The following is a 25,365-nucleotide window of genomic DNA, read 5'->3' as shown; positions in this document are numbered from 1 at the left end:
TGATTTGACGTCACGGCTCAGTTTCTTGGGTTCCGTCCGGAGTGACCGAGGGGGGGGGAGGTTGGGCGCGCGACCCCGTTGCCAGGTCAGAGGTTGTTTACCTTGAGTTGTGTATTTACAAGTATGCACTGCACGCACTCTGCATGTTACATCTGGACTTAAAGCTTTCGTGACTGCAGGAATTCATATTCTTTGGGTCTTTCGGGAAAGTCACGTAGATAGAAAAAAAATAGTGATATTTGTATTATTTTTCAAGATTGAACTGTTTATAAAGTTTGAAATGGGCGTGGACCAAATGTCAGCAGCCACACATTTTGGACAGACACATTCACAACTTTGCCTTCTGTATATATGGCGATATGTATTGTAATTTATTTTGTATTGGGATTGTGAGAGACGGTCTGCAACTCGGGGCGTCCCTTCGGCCGTGGATTGATTGCGGCTGTTACTAAAGACGATCCACATTGACTGACGTCGGCGAGCGTGTTGCTGTGTGCATGAGTGTCGTTGTTTACGACGTCTTCTTACACGTCGGCCTGGATCGTGCACGCTGCGTGAACGCCTCTCTCACTCTCTCTCTCGCCAATCGTCAGTGGCGCGCCACCCACTGGACCCGCTGCGGCTGCTCCACTCCGCAGCCGTCGTCAGCGCTGTCGCTATTATTAGATAATAATAGATAATAGCGACAAGCACCGATAATATAGAATAATAGCGACAGGAATCAACCAATTCGTCAGTGTCACTGCCTTCACAAGGACGCGCATCTAACAGCGAGGCGTGCTTTAGCCCAAGGCTCTTTACGTGCCACGAAGGGACATTGTCAGAACGGTCGCATGTTCATCCTTCTAAGACGTTACTCACGAATGCCAGTCTCTCCAACTCGCGAGCTCTTGTGAATGCTTGACGATTCAACCACACGGTGATTCGATGACTATCACCATGGAAGGTCGCGATTTAATGATCCGCTTTTAATAATTGCTTCATGGTGAAAGTAGTGCCGCCTCGTGGTTTGGTTTTTAAATGTCAGAATTGGCTCAAACTCCGTGCATCCTGTCCAGTCTTTAACGTTTTACTTCGCTGAAAGGCCGCTCTCCCTTCAAATCGTCAAACACCACCACCATCATCATCTTTATTATTCTGCGTTGTGACCTCAACAAACTGTATTGCACCAGAATCGTTATTGAGACTGCAAGAGGAATCCTATAAGTTCCGAAGCTTTTTTTCACATGTCCAGTAGTACTGTATCACGTGCGTTCAGCAGTAGTTATGCAGTACATTAACCACTGCAGGATATGTGGACGTATCTTTTAGTGGCTAGATAATTTTAAGCATGTAGATATTGCAATACAATAATCATACCACTTTTGAATGTCTAATGAAGGTTACAAATAAAAATACAAGAGCATTTGCATGTATATACAATTTTAATTTATTTGTTTGAAAACCAACACAGAATACAGTTATAGACTTGTTTTTATGAGCTTATTGCATGAACGTCAAACATTCAAGGACAATATTACACCACTCTGCTATTTGCAGCTATGAGCTATGTAATCAACAGAACCTTGTTATGACCCCGTGTCGTCGATACAAGCAAACGGCACAGTTCACAATACGTGCAAGGCAGCCCAAAATTGCACCCTGCTACTAGCTACCACCTCTGGTGTCACAGAAATTAAATTCCCCCAATGAGAAATTCCTCATGGGAGCTCTCTCTTCTTTCAAACCCCAGAATACTCTCCCAGAATCTGGCAGTGACGGTTCAGTTCAGCACTTTGAACCAGTGGCATCACTCGCTGGAATCCTTGGGGCTACACTCGTCAAACAAATGCCAGGAGAGGGCCCATCGCTTGTGAGCTTCTCGGCGCAAAACTAAATGATGCACGGCCCGATCCTTCATTGATTGAGGTTACATTGCGAACTCGCCAACCCTACCGATGTATTTGGTAGGCAGGGTTGATTCTTAAGACGATTCGATACCGCATCCACATTTGCAAAGAGAACCATTGCGCTTTCTAAACATTTTGAAAAATGTTTGAAAGAAATATTTTGGTTCAAAATGAGTCGACAGTAAAAGAGATTAAAACATTGGTAAGAGAGCACTTGACTGTAATTGTCGTGGCTGTTGCCTACACGCTGCAATAATTAACCAGTTGGGGTACTATAAAGGCTATCGGCCAGAATTTCTGCCAAAGTTAACATCTATAAAACCTGAGTGTGCTCCTGGGTATGATAATATCTGGAGGCTGCATTTGGCACAGCACAAATGCTGTCCAGCTGCAGATAATCTTGTTTATACATCGTATGTATATTAAAACAAGTGCTTTAATACTCACAAAATAGAACCCAATATAGACAAAGAAGAAACGATGAGCATGTAGTTTTAAAACTCACAATGCACTAACTAGGCATGTGACGATACATTGCTTCATTGATTAATATAATTGTTATGCTCATGATAATATGCATCAAATTGTCCGTATAAGAGATGACAAAATATATGGAAGTATTTGTTCAAGTTAAATCTAGGCAAAGGGCAAGAAAAACTGTACAAACAGGACAGAAAAAAATTAACCCGTAAAAATAAAGTTTTTCACTATAAATCCTTTATATGTGTGGCGGCTAGAGTCCTCTCGTCCTCTGGCTTGAGATGGCTGCCACCTATGGGTCAGATGATTGCCTGCCACCATTAAGCAATTGGTAATTAAATATAATTAATTTTTTCCTAAAAAGTGTAAAATTTTGCTAAAAATTTTTCACGAAAATAAATTGTCACGCACAACGAGTCTGTGTGCAAAATGTCAGCTCGATTGGATCACGGGAAGTGGGTTAAAAAAACGACCGAAAGATTTGCACGGTCGTAAGCGCGCAAGCAAGCAAGTGAACTTAATATAAAGGATTTTAAGAAGACGACACATGGGATGGGAAGAACAAGAAAAAACACAAAATATCCTGATTCATGACAATTCAACGAAATTGCTCATGCAGTGAATCATTGCATGCCGAGAACAAACACATTCTTGCATTTAAAAGAGTGGGCGGTGGCACCAGTGGCGTAGTGAGGTTAACATTTGGCCCTGGCGTAAGAAATAAAAGGGGCCCCCTGTCCTATTTTCCTCCTGTCCAGGGCTCGAAAACTGGGCCCATCTGCCCCGGGGATGCAGGTACACCGCCTGCACACTCGATAGCTACGCCACTGGGGGGCACCGGGCTGTCGTGTCACTTTGTGTCATGGCTGGGGGGCTGCCGAGTCCTGGCATCTCCGATGGGCAGCGTGGAGGGTCCTGAGGGCCTGTCGCTCTTCACGGCTCGCGCACGCCGCCCCAGGAACCGCTCAAACTCTGCAATGCAAACACTCGCCTTGTCAGTGTTGCTTCCGAGGCACAGCACTTTGATTGTTTCATACTTTACTGTCGTCTTTAGTGCTGGATACTGCCACGGTGTGATGGTTAGCGCACCGGCAATCCAGAGGTCGCCAATTCGAATTTTCCTGGTGCCGCAATTGAAGCTGTTGGCAAGTTTTGTAAATCCCCAACCACCTATGTCCACCCAACAGTATAAATGGGTAAACCAGTCCATCGACTGGTCATGTGCAGTGGGGTAAAGTGTGGGTATTCCCACCTCTTCCAAGATGTCTGGCCAGCATGGAACAGAAGGCCATTGAATATCCTCTAGATTGGCTTTAGAGCTCTCTGTCGTGGAGGGCCTTCCACTGGCACTTAAATGAGCAAGCATATCAGGGCAGCACCTTCACCTATACTTTTGAAAATTATATTTATACTCTTTGGTTCTTTCGGTAAAGTCGTGTAGGTATAAAATTAAATAAATCACGACGTTTTGGGCAAACAGTCTGCCTCAGTAGCAGATCATGCTTTCCCACCTGATGACGGACGCTTGTGTTGCACCCGAAACGTCGTGATTTATTTTATTTTATACCTACGTGACTTTACCGTAAGAACCAAAGAGTATGGATTCCTGCAGTCACGAAAGCTTCAAATCAAAATTATATTTATATTTTATTCTGTTTAATTGCTTTGTAAACTAAACTAAAACTACTAAACAATTTTTTTTTATTCTAGATTTGAAGTTTTCGTGACTGCAAGGATCCATACTCTTTGGGTTTTTTTGGTAAAGTCAGGTAGGTTAAAGAAAAAAGAAAAGAAAAAGAAAAAAAAATTACCCAGTAAGGCCCACTGAGCTCTATAGCTCTTTTTCAAAAGTGACCTGTCCACATATGATAGCCCAATGAAGCGCCCTATCGTGTGGAAATTTACGACAGCCAAATGCTCCAAATACTCTATAAGTGGACCACGAGAAAAAGAATGTGCCAGCTAACTCAAAAACTGAATAAACTGACCAACTAACGAGCCTGGAAATTATCTTGTCGGCCCACCCGCTGAAATGCCACATGCACCATATTGCTGTTGATGCATAGCTAAGCCCATGAGAGGCAGGGGCAGAGCCACTGTGTGGTGTCCAGATGCCCCCACATTTTTAGGTATGGCTAAGAGACACCTACAGAATTTTGGACAAAAATAATGGAATTTTTAAATCTGTCTTTTCTCCCTTTCACAAGGTGTCATAAGTTCTCATTGTCGAGATGGCGTAAGCCTTAAACACATAGACAGTAGTGCACAAACAGTGGGGCTCGGAACGGAGGCGGTAGGCAGCAGTTGTGTTGATTTAATAATCATAATGCAGGACTTTAGAACGCCTCTTTTAGTTGAGGGCAGACTTTGGATCCTATCTGTACATTCATCAATAATCACTGGGAACTATTCACAAAGAGCACACCCAACATTCCAACGTTTGGTTGCATCCCTGACAAGAGGCCATTCTATTGCATTAAATTTGATAGCTAAAGCTTTTTGCGTCCATTAACTTACCCTCAGTCGTATCACCTTCATCTTCGACATCTCCTTTCTGAAATGTCAAGAGGCATTCACTTTGTATTTTGCATAAATACTACACTGTACATTTGAACATCAAATAAAATGTGTTATATATTTTTAAAGGAAACTTCACTTTTAGTGAGTTTTTTATATATATTCGGAGAAAAGAATTGCAACTCAAAAGACTTTCAGTTGATTTCTAGGAAGTTGCTTTTGCTTGAATTAATTATATTTTCTTGGGTAAATAAGTTTTGGAAAATCAACATTATTAAATGGTATACATGTATTTAATTGTACCTTTTGTAGAGGTGCATTCTGAATGCAATACATGACAAACAGGATATACACTGTATATTGTGTATTAATGTAAGTGCTTTGTTTTTCCAATTTATAATTGGAACCCCTGCACGTTTTTATTGTTTCATAAAATAATTTTTCCCCCGAATTTATTCTGACATTGTGATCAGCATCATTTCACCAAACAAAGATGTCTCAAAGAGCAGCACAAGGAGTGCCGCGGTGGCGAGATGTTAACTACCTCACCTGGTATACAGGAGGTCGTGCATTCGATCCCGACCCTGACACCTCTCTATTTGGAGTTGGCGTGTCTCTCTCCCTGTGGTCGCATGGATTTTCTCCGTTTCCTCCGATTTTTCTCTCCACATTTAGAAACATGTATTTAGAGTATATGGGCTGCGATAAATTTGTTGCGGTGGCATGTTTGTGCATTTGTTGGTGACCGGACTGAGACGATCAACTCACTACAGTTGAGGACCCGATTTAATCACAAGCATTCTATGTGGCTGCTGTGTGCATTATATTGGTATGTATCGTTTTATCAGCATCAGGTGTAGGGGAATGAGACAACACATTTCTCACCACATCGGAGTTCAGCCACTTTTCAATGTCGTCCATAAAAGAGGGTTGTGCCAAAGGAATCTGAAAATCAAAAGAATATTTGCATGTTAAACTGCAACACCCTGAAGCCGTTGTATTAAAATAGCAATTACTTGCTTACACCAATACTCTACTGGCAGAAAACTTCCACGAGAGGGAGACATAGAAAGTACCTCCAGAAAGAATTTGACCTACTCTTCCAAGCTGGCCAGACTTCTTGTAAGAGATAGGGGTACCGAAGATCAATAACGACAACAACCGCCATTTGCCACTAAGTGGCGGTGACGTCACCACGACGCTTGTGCCAGGCTATGTGCACATTAAGGCCACGTGAAGTGTCGAACGCCCGTTGTGAGCATCGCTCCTCCACCCTCCGTTGTTGTTGGAGGGCGACTGCCTCCAACTGCCCAGTAGCATCCTTCACGAGCCTTTTCCACAGAGGCCGATCTTGACACCGCTGGTACCAGTCATCGGCAAGTCCACTCAGCTCCACATCCTCCTACACCACATCACTCCATCTCTTCTCTAGCCCGTGCCGCGCCCGTTTAGCCCCCTCGATCCGGCCGAACAAACGCTGTTTAGGCATGCGGTGGCTGGGCATGCGGGCTACATGACCCAGCCAACGCAGCCTTGCCTGCCGGAGGAGCTCACCGATGGGACTTTGTCTAGATCTTTCAAGGATTTGTGAGCTCCTCACACAATCCAGCCTGCAGGCTAAACCACACTCACCCACCACACGCGACTTTCCGATCGACTAACTGTGGTGCACCCATTCGCGCTGATGCCAGAGGCTGCGAGATTTAAGAAAGTTTCCCCGTTATTTCAACTGCCACATTGGGAAATCGAATCGAACTAGCAACCTATGAATTGGAAGTCCAGTGTGCTGGCCATTACATAACGGCAGTAGACTAATTCTTAAACGTGTTTATTGAAAAACAATCCGAATGGAAATGTGATTGTGCTGGACGGCTCACCATGTTCTGGCTGGCTAGCCAGATGTCTATGGGTTCCAAGTGCACAGGAAGAAGCCACTATCAATGTCACACGTGCAGCAGCATGCATTTGGTAGAGAGGGCCCAAATATAGAGAAACAGAGACAGTAAAAAACAGAGACAGATGCAGGAGGGTAGATCAGTCATTGAGCACAGCAGATAAAATTGGTATAAATACTTTTTAATGTTTACTACCTTAACTCTGCGGCTAAATTTTACGTGATAATGAAATACATTTCTCAACAAATATTTTCCAGGTTAGCGAGAGGCATACTGGATGTGGGGTATCGGGTGCAGTAATATTTTCTGGGTAGCTGGAATGATGCCATGTGTCCAAGTATAGAGTCGCGTGTAGTTATACTCCTTCTATCCGTTGGTGATAAGGGCGAACCGATTTGTCGATTCTATTACCTGAATTATACATGGAAATTAATAACTCCTGTTTGCCATGCAGTTATCAGCGGCTACGTGAAAATAGCATAATTCTCAGCTACATCCGATAAAAGAGGCGGATAAAAGGGATCATTTGGCACTTGTGAGGAGGCCACTTGTTGGGGACTCGTCTGCAGATGAACGCAGTTAGCAGAAGGAATTTGCCACCACTTCGGGATGGGTTCTCATATTCTTAGAAATACATAAATAATAGGAAGAATCTGTTCATAGGTAACAGATATGTCCACAGATTTACGCGGGGTGCAGATAATAGAAAATATGGTGTCGGATAAAATTTCCACCATAAAAATGTGATCATCATCAGCTATTTAGATAACTTGTAAAACAAATCATGTATTATGCTGTCACAAACATGACACAGGTTGCAATTGAGAGACGCAGAGAAGCAGTTGAATGTCTGAAGACATTCGATTGAAAATGATGTACCATGATTTATTTGGCAAGGATAAAGGTAACTTTGAATGTGTGGTTACAACTGAAATTCATCCGGATCTTGAGTCCTCACCTGGCTAAACAATCATCTTGAAAGGTCTTTGTACCAAAAACACGCTTAAACAATTAGACACCATCAGCCCTTTTAGTTTATAAAAAAAACATGCTTAAACCTTATTTGGCTGTTCTCAAACCCACGCATGCACACATCTATGTCACCACAGCTCCGATGCAGCAGGCATGTTGCTGAATTGCAGAGGTCTTGCGAAAGCGGGTTGTTTTTTAGCAAGCAGATGCAGGACATAGAGTACTGGGCAGCAACAACAGATGGGTTTCAAATTAATTCGCATCGGAGCTGATCGGAGAGCACAAGACGGTGTAGTGCCAAAACATTTCCACTAACCAAGAATCCTTCAATGTCCACAATATCCCTCTCTCCCTCCCTCTCCCTCCTGCTATTAATCACCCACCCTGCTGAGCCCATCCCCCAGCCCCCTGTCCAGTCCCAGATGCATCCTATCCATCAACTCAGAGCCGCTCCCCCTGCTCTGCCTCACGTCGTCGCTGTTTTCAAGGTGTAGGATATCAGTGAGCGGACCAAATGTCTCGAGTCGTCGCTGGGTCAACACTGATAGAGATGGCACTTGCACAAACTCGTGTTGCAGTTGTAGAATTGTTTTTCTAAGTAGATTATTATTTTCCTACATAGAGTACAGTACTAGAAAATACAATAATCTCACAGAGGGAGCAGTGGTGCAGTGGTTCGCACACTGTGCCGTGAGCCCCGCGACCTGAGTGTGAATCTCAGCCACGCTAATATTGGTGCCGAGTGATATCCGAACTGGTCCTGGTGCCCATTGCGCCCGTCCACTGGCCCACACTGACCAGCGTGGTCACGTGTGTTCAACAACCCCCATCACCGACGTGGCATGGGGATGCCTTCATCCAGCAGTGGAGTGACAAAGGCCCGTGAATTATTTTCGATCGATATTAAATCGTCATTTTTAGTAAAGGTGCCATCAAATTATTATATTCATATTAAATCGTATGCTCGTGATAAGTGCATAGGATGTCACTATCTTCAATGCGTGTATGTGGTACAAAATATGTTTGCTTCACTTCTGCAACCACTAAAAGTGCTGCCAATGACCTCAATGGTAAATACAGAATCGATTACTGAATGGACTGTGACCCTGAATTGTATATTCATCAAATCACTCGTGTGTGGAAGTGCTCGCCGCACCAATAACGTTCATCTATCTGCACGCAGACCGCTTTATGTGACATTTGAGTATTGAGACAGTGTCAACCTGGCGAAGTTAAAATTAATGGCATCTTCTCCATTGTACAGCCATGCAAATTACATTACACATGCAATTAATCTTCATTTAAGTAAAGGGGTTCATATTAACTGGGTCAGTGACTCAGACACTATTAGCACACCCGGCACACCACATCTTTAATATCTCTTCGCTATGGCTGTGGCTGAGAGTCACACGCCTACTCCATCCTACATGCGACCCGAAATATATTTTGTGAGAATTTAAGCCTGGTGTAAGTAGGCCAATAAATAGCATTGCAATAAATTAAGCAGCAAATAAATGTAGTGTGCAAATTTACTGGGCAGCATCACCCGATCTTACCGCTTCAGTCACAGCCTCCAGACGCTCTGCATACACTCTCATGCGTAGGTCCTCTGTGACGCGACTGCATTGCATGGACAAAAACAAATGCCAATTTCCACTCAAGCCACTTGGGAACTTGCAGTCAACTGAAAAAAAACATTAAATGGTACCAATAAAAAAATAAATCTAAAAGTCCTGCTACGTTTCACAAAAGTTACATCTGGAAAGCCCAAACAGCAGAAATGCTGGCATTTTCTTCTCTGCAAATTCAACATGGGTTGGGAAATCATAAAAAGTAATTTGCAAGCTGCTTCAAAACATGTTTGCCTTTGTGCCCCTTGTCGATGGGTATCGCTGGCTCTCCGTGAGCAACTTCTTGCGCGTCCATCGTCCATCGAACTGTCGAGTCGGCGTGGCTTTATTTTTAGATGCCAGAGGAGCTCTCCCTGACGGTCGTCCTGGCATTTGCCGAGACCAGAGAGGGTTCCGAAGGCGCCGTCAGGTTTCCCCGTAGGGTCGCGTTAGGCGAACCCCGGTCGCCGCCGATGTCCGAGGCAGCGTCGCCCTCCTCCAGGGAGACTGCCGAGGCCACCAGAAGCTCCACGGCGTAGTAAACGCCAATGAGCACCACGCAGAGCAACACGAACGGGATGAGCACCTTCACGCTCTTCGGGGCCATTGCGGTGATGCAAAGTGCCACAAGAACATCAGCTCAACTTTCCTTTGTGCTTGAATTCAAAAACTGCTTCGAGTCCAACCAGCGGTCGGCTAGTTTGGACGTCCTCCAGAGTGGCGCGCACCACGCGAGTCTTTTGGTTTCGCTCACGACGTATCAGAAGGCTCGCCGTGACGGCTGATCGCTAATGCAGCTGTGGGTGGGGATGGAGTAGTGGAGGAGGCGTGTGCATGGGGGGGGGGGGGGGGGGGGTATCGCACGGGCGGTGGGTGGCAGTGACATGGGGGCGGGGGGGAGCAGCACCTCTCACGCCAGTGGCATGCCCGTGTCACGCTCTCCCCGCCAAATGCTGCCTGATTGCTACAAAAGTTGATTTGCCAGTGGGCGTGACCTGGGTCAAAGAGTTGGAGAAGAAGTGATGAACTCAGCGATGAACCCTGATGGCACAGCCATACACGGTTGTCCGCAAAGTGCGAACATTATTGCGACTGAAGAAAAATGTCAACATTCAAACCAGGCGATGCAGTTTACCCCACTGGTGAATCAGTGTTATATATTTTGGGTTTTCTACGTACAGTATTTGAGGACTATTGGCCAGCTTGTTTTTCAGTGTAATAATTCTCACATTTTTTTAAAAAGGTTCTTTCCTTTTTTATGTATATCTTTTCTCAAATATCTCCAGTTTCCTCCCACGTGTAAAACACTAAAACTATTAGTGTTTGGAACACATACAGAAGCAAGGCTTTCCTGATTGTCTTCCCACCAAGAAAGAGGCTTTCGAATGTGTAAAGTTAATTGATATGATTGGAATTATGTAAAGTTCACAAAAACCCAACGCTATACTTTTTACTCTTTGGTTCTTTCGGTAAAGTCACTATACTTTTTGTACTTCAGTGTCAATGGAGATGTCTGGAGCTTGGCTTGTGTGCTTGGTTCAATGGGCCTTTTGACAGACTCTCTCTCTCTCCCTGATGCAATAATCATTGCAATGGCTACATGATATTGTAATATATAAATAAGTTCCCATGTAAGACAAACTGTTCCAGTTTTAAATACACAACGCGAATTTAGTTGGGTCCTGGCAAGGGCGATTCTTATGAAATGCAAGTCACTTTCCATTTAAATATATTTTATGTTTATGTTTAACTATCTGATTATTTTCTACAAATATATTTAGCCAAATTTATATTTTTTAGGAGAATTTATAATCACATGGCTGCTGGGGTTTTTTAATTTGTATAAAATTAATGCAGTCAATGTGTGTTGACTGCTAAGATGAATTCTGATGTCTAGTAAACATTAAAAGTACACTGTGCTTGCCACATTGGCAAGCTCAATTTATTGACAAATATGTCCCATAGACACATTGCAATGCATAATAACTGGCATCTGTCCTTGTTTAATAACACAGAATTTCACGAGAGTATTGGCATTGTAGACCGTAGATAAACTGCCATTGAAAAAAATTAAAGGCTTTAACCTTTCTGCCAATAATACAGGAGGTATTAAGCTCTTCAAACACCACATAGACACCTATTGAATGGTATAAAGTCTGCATTAACCACATATCACACTTGTGGTAAAATATGCAAACAAACGTACTTTGATAATGTGTATGCATTGTATTTTAAACTGATTGGCCTACATCAGACACAGCCTCATGGCATCGTCTCACCACCAGTGTTATACCAGAGAATAATGCCAAAAGGTGAACAGCACAAAAGCTATGCAAATATCAAAGAATTATTACTTCGGGTTGAACAGTTCCCACAAGCATGTGTGGTTAATGCAGACTTGACGCCTTGCAAAAGGTGTCTATTTGGTGTTTGAATATCTTAATGGCTCCCGTGTTACTTCCGGAAAGGTTAAAGTCTATTCTTTTTTCATAATCTTGATACCGGCAAAAAGGGTCATGTGGATATAAACTACCGTTCTTGTCTTTTAAATGTGCGCTACTGTTACTTGACTTGCTTGTACTGATTTAATATATTGCCTGTCGTTAGCATCCAATACCCTTTGTGAGGCTCAATACTCCTTTTCAGGAGAGTCCTGAAATGGGATGTTTGGCAAATTCAATTAATTAATGTTTGGCATATGAGAGGATATCAGAATACGTGGAGAAACCCCGCACACGTGAGATAAAGACAATACTAAAAGCTCCACACAGTTGCAGTCCAAGCCTACAACACCTGATATAGCCAGGCTGTCTCTCATCCAATTACGAAGCTGGCTCAATACTGTTCAGTTTCTCACACTTTGGGTACTGAGGGAGATTTGGTCATTGGCCATCTCAGGCTGAACTTACAGCTCTCTGATGAGTTTTTAGATTGTGCCATGCGTTGTTTGGAACGATGTTCGTCGTTTTGCTCTATATGTTGGGAGCTTTTTCAGGAACTGAAGAAATATCGACATAATGCCATACAACTCAAAAACGGATCTGAGAGTTGAACAGCACAATTCTGAAAACCTATGCGGTCATAAGTAAAGATATGATTGGACAGGTCTTGTCTTGTAAATACCTTTTTTGTCCATGCTCATTGCTCACAAAACCAGAAGCCACCAAGAGCAAGTTGGTCATAGTCTGAATGACGATACCTGGCTCCGGCACAGCAATGCAATTGTTTTTCACGTACCTGTGTGCCAGATCATCTGAACAAACGTTGCCATCGTCTGTGGCCACCGATAGCTCCGATTCACCAAGACTTGCCGGTGCTGTGCCAGACGAGTGCTCCCCGGTGCCCACGTGTGCCTGGCAGTATCTGCGTGGAGCAGAATACATCGCAGGAACCCTCAAACACAAATTCCAGCAGTCCGTATGCAATGTCCAGATATCACCCCCTAGGATTTTTGTAACCGTTTAAAATATTTGTTATTTTACCAGGTAAGACCCACTGAGCTATAGTGCTCTTTTTCAGAAGCGACCTGGCCATAAATGATAGCTCAACGAAGTGGCTTATCATGTGTAAATGTATAGCAGTCAAATACTCTAAACACACGTTGATTCTAAATGTGGAGGGAAAAACCAGACGACCTAGAGAAAAATTCAAGCGACCACGGTGAGAACATGTCAACTCCAAATACACAAGTGTCAGAGTTGGAATCGAGCCTACTCCCACTTACATACCAGGCGAGGCAACTAACATCTCGCCACCCCAAAATTAATAGATAAAATGAGTAACAATCTGTGGCAAGACTTATGGAGAGACTGGTCCTTTCCATGCAGTGGCATAGCCATAGAGTGTGTAAGTGTTGCAACTGCATCAGAGTCATGGGCTGGAAGGGTCCAGGTGCCGGGCTACATAGAGGGGGGGTATTGGACAGAGGGTCCCATTTAAATCATGGCCCCAAGACCCATACGAAGCTGTGTGCCATCTCTCACAGTCTTACTATGCAACAAATAACGCAGCAACTGCACGCAAAGCGATTCCATTGCTCCATCTCCTCAGTGGCCATCTTCCCAAGTGTGTTCCCTTCTCGGTAGCTACTCCACCATTAAGTCTCGACCACCGGCCATCAACCAATCGGTGCATCATTTGTATGAATCCTAAATAACCCTTTTCATGTGAGCGGAGGGGATGTGTGGGGCGAGTGGAGGGGACGTGCAGACCTCTCGTGCTGCAGCAACGCGCGGTTGAGTTCGTCGTTCAGTGCCAGCAGCTGCTCCGTCTCCTGCTGCTCCACGCCCTCCGACACCAGCTCGTGCACCCGGCGTCGGAATGTCCCACACCTGGCGGCCAGGGCCTGCGAGGGGGGCATGCGGTGGTGGAGACGGCGATCGAGGCCGGGGTGGTGCGGTGTGGTGCGTGCAGTGTTGACCGCAAGAGGTGGCCAGGTGACTGCGTGGGCGAGTGACCAGTGTGGCCGAGAGCCAGTTTCAATCAGGCCACCGTGATTAAATATTGTTCTCAAGTGTAGCGAAAGTCTCGGCCCATTCACCAATGGCTGCAACAAACACTTGGCTTGCATGATAAATCAGCCTATTCCAGTGCTGAGATTGAACAAATCTCGTTTGCTTGGTGTGTGACAAACACTCTTCGCATGACACATACAGGGAGTGGCCCTCGTGTGCAGACAGTGAGACTGAAGAAGGAGTTCTGTGTTGGCATCGTCTGGGACCATTCTCTTACACAAGGTGGTTCACTGGTCACTGTGAGAGTTCCAAACTGAAATGTCCTTGTCTCGCAACATGACACCATAATTGCAATATAATTGGGGGGGGGGGGGGATTTAAAATAGTAGCCAAACATGGCAGAGAGAGGCACCACAACGTTTTAAGACGTTTCTGAGTTCCAATTGTCGTATCAATTTTATTTTAATTCTGCAAGAAACTTGGTATGTCATAAATGTATACCGTGTATGCAGGGCGACATACGCCCAACTCTCATGTCTTGACGTATACTCAGCTCATCATCTCCGTACCATTCGTGGATAGTCAACAATGATAGTTCTGTTTAACACGTAGGCTTTTGTGATCAATATCATCCATAATACAGGTTTTTTTGTGTTAGATCACGTAAATATAAAGTGTCGTTAAACCCGCCACCACTCGACACAGTCAATTAGTATGGTTTGTCATGTAAACAGAACATGCCAATTCGTGTTAGAGAGCAAAGCCACAACATTTACCATCTGAGTACCTTGCTCCCCATGTAGACCGTTCTACATGGAGACTTGTCCCCTGCCCTGTGAGTTTAAGACGTGCGGTACTCAGGACCCTCAACAGAGACGACTTGCCATTGAAGCTGACAGGTGGATATGTAAGAAAACCGATCACATACACACAAAGACAAAGATCCCCGGAAATTCTTAACAGACTTTGGGGCAAGTGCTGTTCACGAGCGCTCGTGAAAGCCGGCACTGCACACGAGGGGGTGGGTGTCCGGCACCATGCCTGGCTGCCTTTGTCTCATGAGTGGCGATGTTTGCACACCATACCAGGTACCAAGTGAAGCTGAATCAACCTCACGAAAGCCCAGGACCACTTCAGAGAATCGCCACTGTTGTTGACCGTGAGCGGAAATCGAACTCTGGCCGCTGGGTTCATAGCGCAGAGTGCTAACCGCTACACCACCGCTCCCCACACATGCACTTGGACGCACACACGCGTACTGCCACCCACATCCACCTGCAGGTGCTCCCAGCCGGAAGGAGCTAGCGGGACTCCGGGCTGCGTGCTGCGAAGAGCCGCCATGAGGTCGCGTGCCGCCCGCTGAGCCGCCACGATCAGCGGGCGGCCCCGCATCACCCCAATCTGTGGCCACAGCAACCGTTCAGGTGAAGCAATACGCACAACGACCACTCCGTCGCCGCATGATCCCGCCACCCTTACCCAAAAGCCGCCGGGTTTGTAGGCACACATCGAGTCGAGTGAATATTACTTTTGCTTACACACGTGGTGCCTTTCTGGCATGAATCTGCAACACAAAGTTCCATCATTACATTAAAACTCGCCAACATAATAAATACGTGCCACTTCACTGGACATGTGCAAAGGTGCAACCCTGCAATTGCTCGCTCGTGCCACTGCTGCTGGAAGGACTTCCACTTTGAGTTCTCGATGCAATCTACTCTTCCACACTGGGGAGTATCCACACTTTACCCCACCTGTTCATTGTACTATACCCATTTATACTATTGGCTGGCAGAGGCTGGGTGGCGGGTAAGAAACTAGCTCATTGTGTCTACTGCCACAACGGGAGATTGAACCGTTCACCTCTGGATTGCATGCCCGGTGGTGTACTAACCATTACACTGTGGCAGCTTCCTCTGCACATGATGTAGCTAAGCAGGGAGGACTTAATCGAAATGGTGTGTGTCTGTGGCTCACATGGCCATGTGTCTCGTGGGTAGCACGTGAGTGCACGTGTATATGCCAGTCATCTCAGTCAACCCACGACACCTGGGTCTGTCCCGTGACCTCCTGTCGGGGAGCCTTTGACACTTCACATGACCTTAAAGTCCACCTAACCCCCGGCACAAGCGCCGTGGTGATGTCACGGTGACTTTGTGGCGAATGGCGGCTGTTGTGCATGGGTCTCACTGCGCGGGTCTCGTCCACCGGTGGCTGAAGGCCGTCGCTGGGCACGGCCGTGCTGCCCCACGACACTGGGAGGTCGGGCCTGGGGCCACACGGCTGGCTCAGCGTCTCGTCCCAGCTTGGGGTTTCTGTCTCCTGTGCATGGCAGACCGTGTCGCGTATCTCGCCGTCGCATATCAGAATCAGGATCTTATTTATACTGGAGGAATCCGATGAGCTATAAAACTATTTTTCGCAGATGTCCAGTAGGGGCGGGTCAGAAAGTTACAACAAGAAAAAATACAAAAACACGAGAGTGCAAAGTATAGGAAAGCGAAACACATCAGGAGCCCAGACCTCGAGACTTTCCTCTTCTCCTCTGGCTGGGATTGCCGCTTTCGAGTGAGGAATCTATTTTCTCTCTTTGACCAAACTGAACTGTCATCTCCGTTCCTTCACCATGTGGCTCGTTAAGCCCTCCCAAAATAAATACTGCAATAATAAAACCCCTCCTCACTCCCATTTCTTCTCGATGATAATTCTCCTCCTTCTTTGTACGTGTGCACACACACGGGACCTTTAGGTGCATCGTGGTCAATTTGGTCAGAGCTGCTAAATTCTTACAAACACAGCGCAAGGGTATGGGCAGTGTTAATTGGTCAGGGGGCAGATATTGTTGAGCTATCATTTGTGGCCAGGTCGCTTCTGAAAAAGAGCTATATAGCTTAGTGGGCTTTACCTGGCTGGTGAAAACAATTGTTTCGTTTTTTACTCTCTCACAGCCCTACTCTCTCCCAGCCCTACTCTCTCCCAGCCCTACTCTCTCCCAGCCCTACTCTCTCCCTGCTCTACTCTCTCCCAGCCCTACTCTCTCCCAGCTCTACTCTCTCCCTGCTCTACTCTCTCCCAGCCCTACTCTCTCCCAGCCCTACTCTCTCCCAGCTCTACTCTCTCCCTGCTCTACTCTCTCCCAGCCCTACTCTCTCCCAGCTTTACTCTCTCCCTGCTCTACTCTCTGGCATTGAGAGCGACCTAGGAGCAGACACCTGTGCGATGGGAGGAGGGAACTCCACGCCTTTCCTCTTCAGTGCCTCGTACACCTGGGCCACCCCTGTCAGGTCAGCTGAGCTGCGGAAGGCGTCTGCCCATGCCTGACCGACACACACAGACATACAGAATCAGAATCTGTATTTAGACTGGAGGAGGAATCCGATGAGCTATGAAGCTCTTTTTCACAGATGTCCAGGAGGGGCGGGTGGTAGGTAAGTTATAACAACAAACCACACAGAATACACGACAGGAGTGCAAAGTAGAGAAAAGGTAAGCAAGTTACTTAAAAAAAATAATTAGAAATAAAGAAAGTATATTAGTACCAATTGCATAAGTACATAAATTCCTGCAAAATTTTCAACACTAAATGCAAGCTAGGGCAAGGCAGTAAAACAACAAAAACAGTCCCACACCACACCAAGGCAACAACACGCAGTCCCTCAATTTAATTGCACATTAAAATTGAACTATTGACACGGGGGAGGGGCGGGTAAGGATCAAGGTTACAAATCTTATTTGCAAACGGGGCTGCTGCTGCTGCTCTTGTATCGGAGCACTAATCTTCTGCTTCAGGACTGCCTCGGCACCGATCTTCGGCGTCTCCTCAGTGCCCCCCTGGCCGTGCCCACCTGCAGGAGACGTAGCACACGGGCTCGCAGCGCTGGTGTTGGGCAGCTCCTGGGCAGGATGAGCCGCACTAAAGAGCCCTCCACGAAGTCGCGGCTCGCCGCCAGAACGTGGAATCGGTGCCCGCAGTTCTTCATGCAGCTCTCCAGCACCTGGCAGAGCACGCGGGTGCCGGGTTCCAAATACAAGGGCGGTCTGTGATTGGATGTAAATCTGGTCTACAATTTAAATTAACAAAATCTGCAGGGACATTCGTGCCATGTGTTCGGTCTTTTTCCATGAGTCTACAAGCAGAGTTCTCACTTCCCACGCGTGATCGCAGGCCACTCGTAGAGCCGTCCCTAGGGTACGGAGAGTCGGGGCGACCGTCCCGAGTCCCGCGCTTCAGGGGGCCCCGCGCTTCGACGTCACAGCGTCAGACGTAATACTTCCGGTTTAGTTTGAAGGCTTCAGGGGTGACCCACACGGTGAGCTATTCCCCGGGCCCCACACACCCCCTACGGACAGCCCTGCCCACACATGGTGCGCTCGCCATGTGTGCCGACGGCCCAGGGTCAGTGACGCACCGTGAGCGCGAGCATGACCTCCCGGGTATTCTTGTTGGCACCGCCACCCAGACGTCTCTTGAGAGCCCGCAGAGCATCCCTGGGGCTGGGCACGCACACGCACATGGGGCACTGCTCATCGTGCCACAAAGACTAGAAAACAAAGATCAGCCCCCCCAGTAGGGCTTTCCATGGGGGGGGGTGTGGGGTCCCCGGGGCAAATCGCGCTGTGCCCCCCCCCCCCAACACTTTCAAACTAAAGTGGAAGTCAGTTTAACACGTAGGCTTTCGCGACCAATATTATTAATAATAAAGATTTTGGGGTTAGATCACGTTATTTATCAATGTGTTATAACCCTCTACCACCCGACACGGCCAAACAGTAAAAAATGTGTCACGTTTAGTAGTGAATTATTTGTCTTTTGTAAATGTGACACATTTTTTACTGTTTGGCCGTGTCGGGTGGTGGAGGGTTACGACACATTTATAAACAACGTGATCTAACCCAAAAACCTTTATAATGAATAAAGTGGAAGTATTACATCTGACACCGTGATATCGAAGCGCAAAGGCCCCTAAAGCGCGAGGCCCGGGGTGGTCGCCCCGATTCGCCGTACTCTACGGACGGCTCTGATGCCCTGTGTAGCCTTAACAGACTGTTGGGGCAAGTGCTGTTAGCCAGCACCTATGAAGGCCAGCACGGCACACGAGGGGGTGGGTGGCCAGCACCACGCCCGGCCGCCTTTGTCTTCCTTATGGTGTTCACAGCCACAATCACACACAGGAGGAAGCCTTTTATTCTCCAGCAGTGTATTTGGTATCTACGTCTCATGTGGTGTGTGCAAAACCAGTTCAATCTGCCCATTGTTTTCATGGCAGGTGGAAGACCGAGAGGCAGTCCTAGAAGAAACAGTTGGTTCAATGTAATTAACCAGGATGTGAAGGACTACTAAAACTATCAACAATTTTATTTTACCAGGTAAGGCCCATTGAGCTTTCTATCTCATTTTCAGAAGCAACCTGGCCATAAATGATAGCCCAACAATGTGGCTTATCAGGTGGAAATATATATCAGTCATATGCCCTAAATGTTAATTCTAAATGTGGAGGGAAAAACCGGAGGAAACGGATACAAATCCATGTGACCACGGAGAGAGAGATACGCAAACTCCAAATATAGAGGCGTCAGGGTTGGGATCAAACCCACAATCTCCTGTATACCAGGCGAGGTAGTTAACATCTCGCCACTGTGGCGTCTCTGTGGGTGGGTGAATGTGGAGTTGATGGCCTAGGACAGGAATGAGTAAAGACAATCAGGAACACAGACCCCACATGAGTGGGGGAAATGCTAGGAAGAAGAGAAAGCCAGGTCTGGCCAACGTAGCTGCCGACTCGTGTCCTCGGTGACCCCCAGGGAAGCCGGGCTCAGCCATGGCCACATGGGCGGTGCGGGTCAAGGTGGAAGCCATGTGTGCACTGCAGGGCCTTACCCATCCTCCGTCTCGTTGACGATGTCACAGATCTCCAGGATCATGCTCCAGTCTTCGCGTAAGAGCCCGCCATCTGTTGCCTGCTCTACTCCCGACGGCACACGGGACGTACAAACAACCCACAAGATCGCTTTGCCGGCGTTGCACACGGCATTCGGTCTTGCCGCAGCGGTGCTTGGCGTCGATCGCTGTGGCCTGGGGCAGCCGTAGGGCTTGTGGGGGTATTCAGCAGGATCAATGGGTACATGGCCACAATTGACCGGTACGTCGTGTGCGATGGGGTCAAGTGTGGGCATGTCCACCTCTTCCAATAGTCTGACCAGCGTGGAAGAGTTAGGAACATTATCCTCTCGAAGGACTCTGGAGTGGCCTCTTGTGGAAGCCCCTTCTATCAGTGGTGGCGTGACCAAGGAATTGCAGGGCTGTGCCTTTAAGGGTACAGAGAGATGAGATTTCAAGATACTGTAACTTGAACGCGAGGTCAGTGAAACATTTTAGTGTCTCGTTTAAAAAAATATAATCTGTAAATAACAAAATAATTACCGTATTAAACTGAACATTGAGGCAACTGTGGAAGCAAAGCTTGGTGAATCACACAGACTTATTTATAAGGCTCCCAAATCCGCTGGGCTGCAAGCTGGCCAGAATGTGGCAGTATAGCAAGCGGGTTTGTAAACTCATCCATGCAGACCTCGGAGTGCTCTACTCTCAGAGACATTGTTTTTCCAGCTTCTCCAGTTCCCTCCGACAAGAAAAACACCGCCTCTTCATGAGGGATGGGACAAACACCTCCCTGCAGGACCCTAAAAAAAAAGTCACGAGGTCATGGGTTCGATCCCGACCCTGACGACGCCTGCTGCTGCTGTATATTTTGAGTTTGCGTGTGTCTCTCCCCGTGGTCGCGTGGGTTTTTCTCCAGGTACTCCGGTTTTCCCCTCCACATTAAGAATCAACATCATGCGTTTAGAGTATTTGGCTGTTGTTAATTTTCCACCTGAAAAGCCACTTCGTTGAGCTGTCATTTGTGGTCAGGTCGCTTCTGAAAAATAACTTTGTAGCTCAGTGGGCCTTATCTGGTAAAATTAAAAAATAGTGTATAACAGAAGCTTTTCCTAAATGATTACATGATATTTCACGTTTCGTCGTTCCAAAGGGTAATGTAAGGTACAGTGAATCAATAACGGTGTTTATTTTAAATGCAGATACAGATTGGAGCTTTATTTCTAAGCGTCTGACACAGATGCACGATCACACCAGAGAAGGAAACTCCAGATTACCATCGTTGCCCTCACCGCTGGGGAGGGTGCCCTCTGGGCCCACTTGGGCCACAGTCGAGGGATTAATCCCAAGCTAAGCCTTCATTGGTGTTGGCAGAGCTTTAGTCCGCACTCTCTCAGCACCAAGAGGCACAGTGCACTGTATCAGCTGTACAGTAATGCCTTGATATGCGAATATTTGATATGCGCAGTTTCAGTTAAACGAACTTTGGATGTATTACCATTATTTGAATGGGGGAAAAAAGTAAAGTAATACATAAAAACTGAAATGTATAAATAAATAGGAAAACATTTCCATCTACGGTATAATATGAAAAAATAATAAATATATTTATTGAGTGTTGCGTATCGCGATGGCTAATAGAATGTTTGTTTACATTCCGACTCCTCTTCACCTCGATATACAAAGTAGATAAGGCAGACCTGAAACACGGTAGGACAAACACCTCAGCCGTGGCAGATCACTCTTACAATTCAGTGGGCTCACATGACATTGACTTCTCCAAGACAGAGGTTCTCTGCAAGCCATCTGGCTATCATGAGAGATTCGTTCATGAGGCGATCCACATATACAAACACAGACAATTTCAACCGAGAAGATGGATTCTGGCTTAGCAATCATTGGAAGGACGTAATAAACCATTTCGGATCTTAACTGATTGTGTTCACGTTTACGGTGACTTTCAGACCGCGTTCCACTCACTGGCATGGTGCAGTGTGCAGAGTAATGTATGGTGTCGTAATTGTATAGTAAATATATAGCAGTGTGATACACATTAGGGTGGGTAGAATGCAGCAGCAGCAGAAACTGCAGCAGCAGCAGAAACTGCAGCAGCAGCAACTGCAGCAGCAGCAACTGCAGCAGCAGCAGCAAATGCAGCTCCCTTTGATGCTGTTAATTCTGCATAATGCACATGCATATGCAGTACTAATCACATTCCTGCATTTCTCATAAATATGCTAAATTCCTCTTGATATGCAAATTCCTTTGTCAATGCGCCCAGCTTATATATATGCTCCAAGCTCGTGTGCTGTTTCATTCAGACTCTGTCGCCTCGACGGACCTGGTTTTCACCTGAGGACGGCTGCTTGCGTTGTGGCCGAAACGTCGTGAGAATAATTTTATTATGTTTTATTTTTATTATTTTATTACTTCCCTTCTACGTGACTTTACCGAAAGAACCAAGAAGATAGATGAGTTCCTGGAGCTTCGTTCATCAATAGAAAATTCGTTTGTTGAATAACATTTGCACTATGAGGATACGTTTCCCAGACTTCATAACTTACCATTCATATTGTAAACAAATACAATTTATACTGCAAATAATGTTAGATTTTATACCGTACAGTATTCAAATTTAAAACTGCCATGAATAAAATAAGCATAGTGTATTGTAAAGTCTCGACTAATCAGAGCGCAGCAACGCGCTGTGTTACGGAACTATGGTGTTTGGTGGGCAATGCAACCTTGACTGCACCGAAGACGACACTGGTGAATGCGCGATGGATGAGACACGACGCCCGCTGCAACTCCATCAATCGCTGGAAAGTGGCGGGAGCCGTCTGTAAACCCATCGGCAAACAGATGAAATGAAAGAGGCCTTGAGGCGCTCTGAAAGCCGTTTTCGGTCTGGATTCGGCATCTAGTGGTAGCTGCCAGAATCCTACCAAAAGGTCAAGTGTGGAGAAAGTTTTTGCTCCTGTGAGCGCATCCAATGAGTCATCTATGCGCAGGAGCGGGTAGGCGTCTGCCAAGGTAACTTTGTTCAGCTGCCTGAAGTCAACGCAAAACCGCAAGGATCCAGCCGATTTCCTAACCAATACAACCGGTGCCCCCCACGGACTTGAAGATGTCAGACTCCATCATCTCCTGCACTGCCCGCCGCACATGCTCCGTCTTGCTAGGACCCATCCTATAGGCGTTCTGCCGAGCGGGGGGCGCATCGCCCGTATCAATGTGGTGCTCCATCGGCGTCGTGCGACCAGCATCGCAGGGACCCTCACTGAACATGTCTGCGAAGTCACACAACAAAGTCCTGAGCTCCCCCGATTCCTTTGCCAACAGATCAGTGTTCTGTTGCAGGAGCGCGTCTGCATGCATACACATAGAGGCTCTTTGATTATCCCTCGGATAGACACGCGTCTTGAGAAGTCAAAGATGTGGCCAACGAGGGCTAGATGAACGACTGCAGGTCGCACGCGTGTCTCGCTGCTAACGCGCCACTGCCCGTGCGCGGTGTCACCCGATAGCCGCGCCCGTCAATTATGAATGGGCGCTCGCGAACACGACGTCTCGCCCACGACGCTCGCAGTATCCCCGGCGAATAAAGAGATTCAGTCGTGAACGCTTCGCTTTGAATCCGCTTCCGCGCCGTCACACGATGAATGATTGCCGAGGAGCGGAGCTTCCACGTTGCCCGTCGTCGGCAATGCGGACACTGGCGCCACGACGACACGGAGTGGTGAGCGCGCCAGGCTTGCAATGCAGAGGCCACGCGTGCGACCTCCCGGCTCAGCAGTTGAAACAGCCATTTAGTGATACTCATGAAAGCACACTTTACATTTGTAAAGTGACGCATTTCATCCGTAGATCCACACCAATGCACACCGTGTATGAAAAGCAGGAAATAAACAGAACCTGCAGAGTAAACGGCCAGAACTTAAGGGGTGAAGGCCACTTTACGGAGGTGAGTTTTCGAGACGAACTTAAACAGCGCCAACGACTCTGATCGTCTTATCAGCAAAGGCAACGCGCCCCGAGGCTTGGGGCTGCACAGTGGCCAAGGCGCAGCCCAGAAACAGAGAGCCACGGCCTGGGACTCCTGAGCAGGTGATCCGAACATCTCCTGGACCTCGTATTTGGCGCTGCTGCATTGGCAGTGAAGCACAAGTACCACACACAAATGTGCTATGAAGGAGGGGCATTGCTCGAAACGTCGCCTTTGACGTTTTTCTTTTAAGGCGGTGTTGTTGTTGACGAGTGTGTTGAGTTTTTCTCGTTGAAACAATGGGGGTGAGTTTATTCAAATCTCACGCCTCTGTCCACCACCCAGCAGTACAAACCAGTGAAGCACAGTCGTGCGGTGGGAAGAGTAGGCCAAAGATACCCTTCAGTGGGGCTCTCCAGCGCTCCATGTAGGGGAGGTGCGTGTGCCGTCAGTGAGGTGAGCTTCCAGTTATACTGTGCTGTATTACACGGCTTAAACAACTAAAACAAAACTAAAAACAATTTTTATTTTACCAGGTAAGGCCCACTGAGCTGTTTAGCTCTTTTTCAGAAGCGACCTGGCCAGAAATGATCGATAAACGAAGTGGCTTATATTGTGGAAATTTACAGCAGCCAAATACTTTAAACAGCGTGGCATTGCAATTAAATCAACGTCAATTGGCTTCGCAATATCCATTAGCTGCAGCGGTTTCATAATAAAAAATAATGGGGCATTCAACAAAGTGTTCCTCTATATTGCACTGTATCGCCTATCACTGGGTGTGGTTAACGCTTCATAAAATAAACATTCCGGCCCAGAATCACAAATGTGTGAACACAATGGCATATCAAGTGTCTCTTTCTCACAGGAATATTGTATATACATAGACACAGGTGCCCGTTTTGCCTCATGGGTTGTCAGGGCAAGTGCTGTTAGCAAGCATCTCTTGAGGCATGCTTGGCACATCATAAAGAGTGGGGTGCCCAGTGCCACACACGGTCCAAACCACCTTTGTCTTTCCATGACTGATGGTGGCCTGACTTTCAACGAGTCAATCTAGACTCTAGAGGATGCCCAGACCACGTTGAGGACTGGCCCAAGGGCAGGACTCCACTGAACACAGCACTCGGACACTCGGTGCGGTAGAAAGTAAGAATGGGCTGCAGTTAGGAACCACAGGTCCAGGTTTTCCCAGGATCGTAGACGGAATTGATGCCGCCTGTTGTTATTTGTATAACACTGGCACACCACTCACGGCAAGGCATTCACACGTAGTGCTCTCCTCTTCTAGAATTGCGACATATTCTTCTTACTGTAGCTCAGAGGTGGCAACTGGCTGCTGGCGTGAGCTGAACAATGAGCCACAGTGAAGACTGCACTGCTGCTATGGTTGGACAGGTGTGTGCGTGTGTGTGAGCACGCTTACCTATCAGGCGTCCGAGAGGCGTGTTCAGTGGTCGAGGCATCAGCACCTCCATGAAAGACATGCCGCTCGTGTTGGTGCCACCGTTGATGTAGATGCTGCTGCTGCTGCTGTTGATGTTGCTGATGTCGCTGTTGACGATGAGCTTGCTGATATTAATGTGGACTCTGCCGCTGGACCTGATGGCGAAGCTGCCGACTACACCAGCTCTGGGTCACCCATGAGGGGCAGGGCTCAGTGGCCCACGGTAGCTCGGGGGGAT

General features: G+C 46.9%; 1 protein-coding gene and 1 long non-coding RNA gene across 3 annotated transcripts; one reads left to right on the top strand and one right to left on the bottom strand.

The window, feature by feature from the left end:
* Positions 1–27: 27 nt before the first annotated feature.
* On the top strand, positions 28–16,959 carry LOC133353657 (uncharacterized). Its single transcript, XR_009756425.1, has 3 exons — positions 28–85; positions 15,099–15,241; positions 16,766–16,959. It is a non-coding gene; the product is annotated as an uncharacterized LOC133353657 (long non-coding RNA).
* On the bottom strand, positions 1,406–25,304 carry LOC133353646 (target of Myb1 membrane trafficking protein-like). Of its 2 annotated transcripts, XM_061570048.1 has the most exons (14): positions 25,107–25,304; positions 19,696–19,780; positions 18,227–18,311; positions 17,663–17,812; positions 17,030–17,134; positions 16,008–16,139; positions 15,087–15,218; positions 13,575–13,708; positions 12,601–12,726; positions 9,310–9,373; positions 6,764–6,820; positions 5,772–5,831; positions 4,887–4,923; positions 1,406–3,341 (listed from the first exon to the last, which is right to left on the bottom strand). In XM_061570048.1, the coding sequence occupies exons 1-14, from the start codon at positions 25,165–25,167 to the stop codon at positions 3,220–3,222; spliced, it is 1,350 nt and encodes a 449-aa protein (XP_061426032.1). In that variant the 5' UTR covers positions 25,168–25,304; the 3' UTR covers positions 1,406–3,219. The 2 variants fall into 2 exon arrangements, with proteins under 2 accessions (XP_061426032.1, XP_061426033.1); XM_061570049.1 differs by lacking the exons at positions 18,227–18,311; positions 19,696–19,780; positions 25,107–25,304 and adding an exon at positions 17,964–18,151.
* Positions 25,305–25,365: the final 61 nt, after the last annotated feature.

Source organism: Lethenteron reissneri, chromosome 44 (assembly GCF_015708825.2).
Source record: "Lethenteron reissneri isolate LAM-NWPU_2019-01 chromosome 44, ASM1570882v1, whole genome shotgun sequence".
In the NCBI taxonomy this organism is placed as follows: Eukaryota; Metazoa; Chordata; class Hyperoartia; order Petromyzontiformes; family Petromyzontidae; genus Lethenteron; species Lethenteron reissneri.
This window is presented reverse-complemented; position numbering and strand designations above follow the sequence as displayed.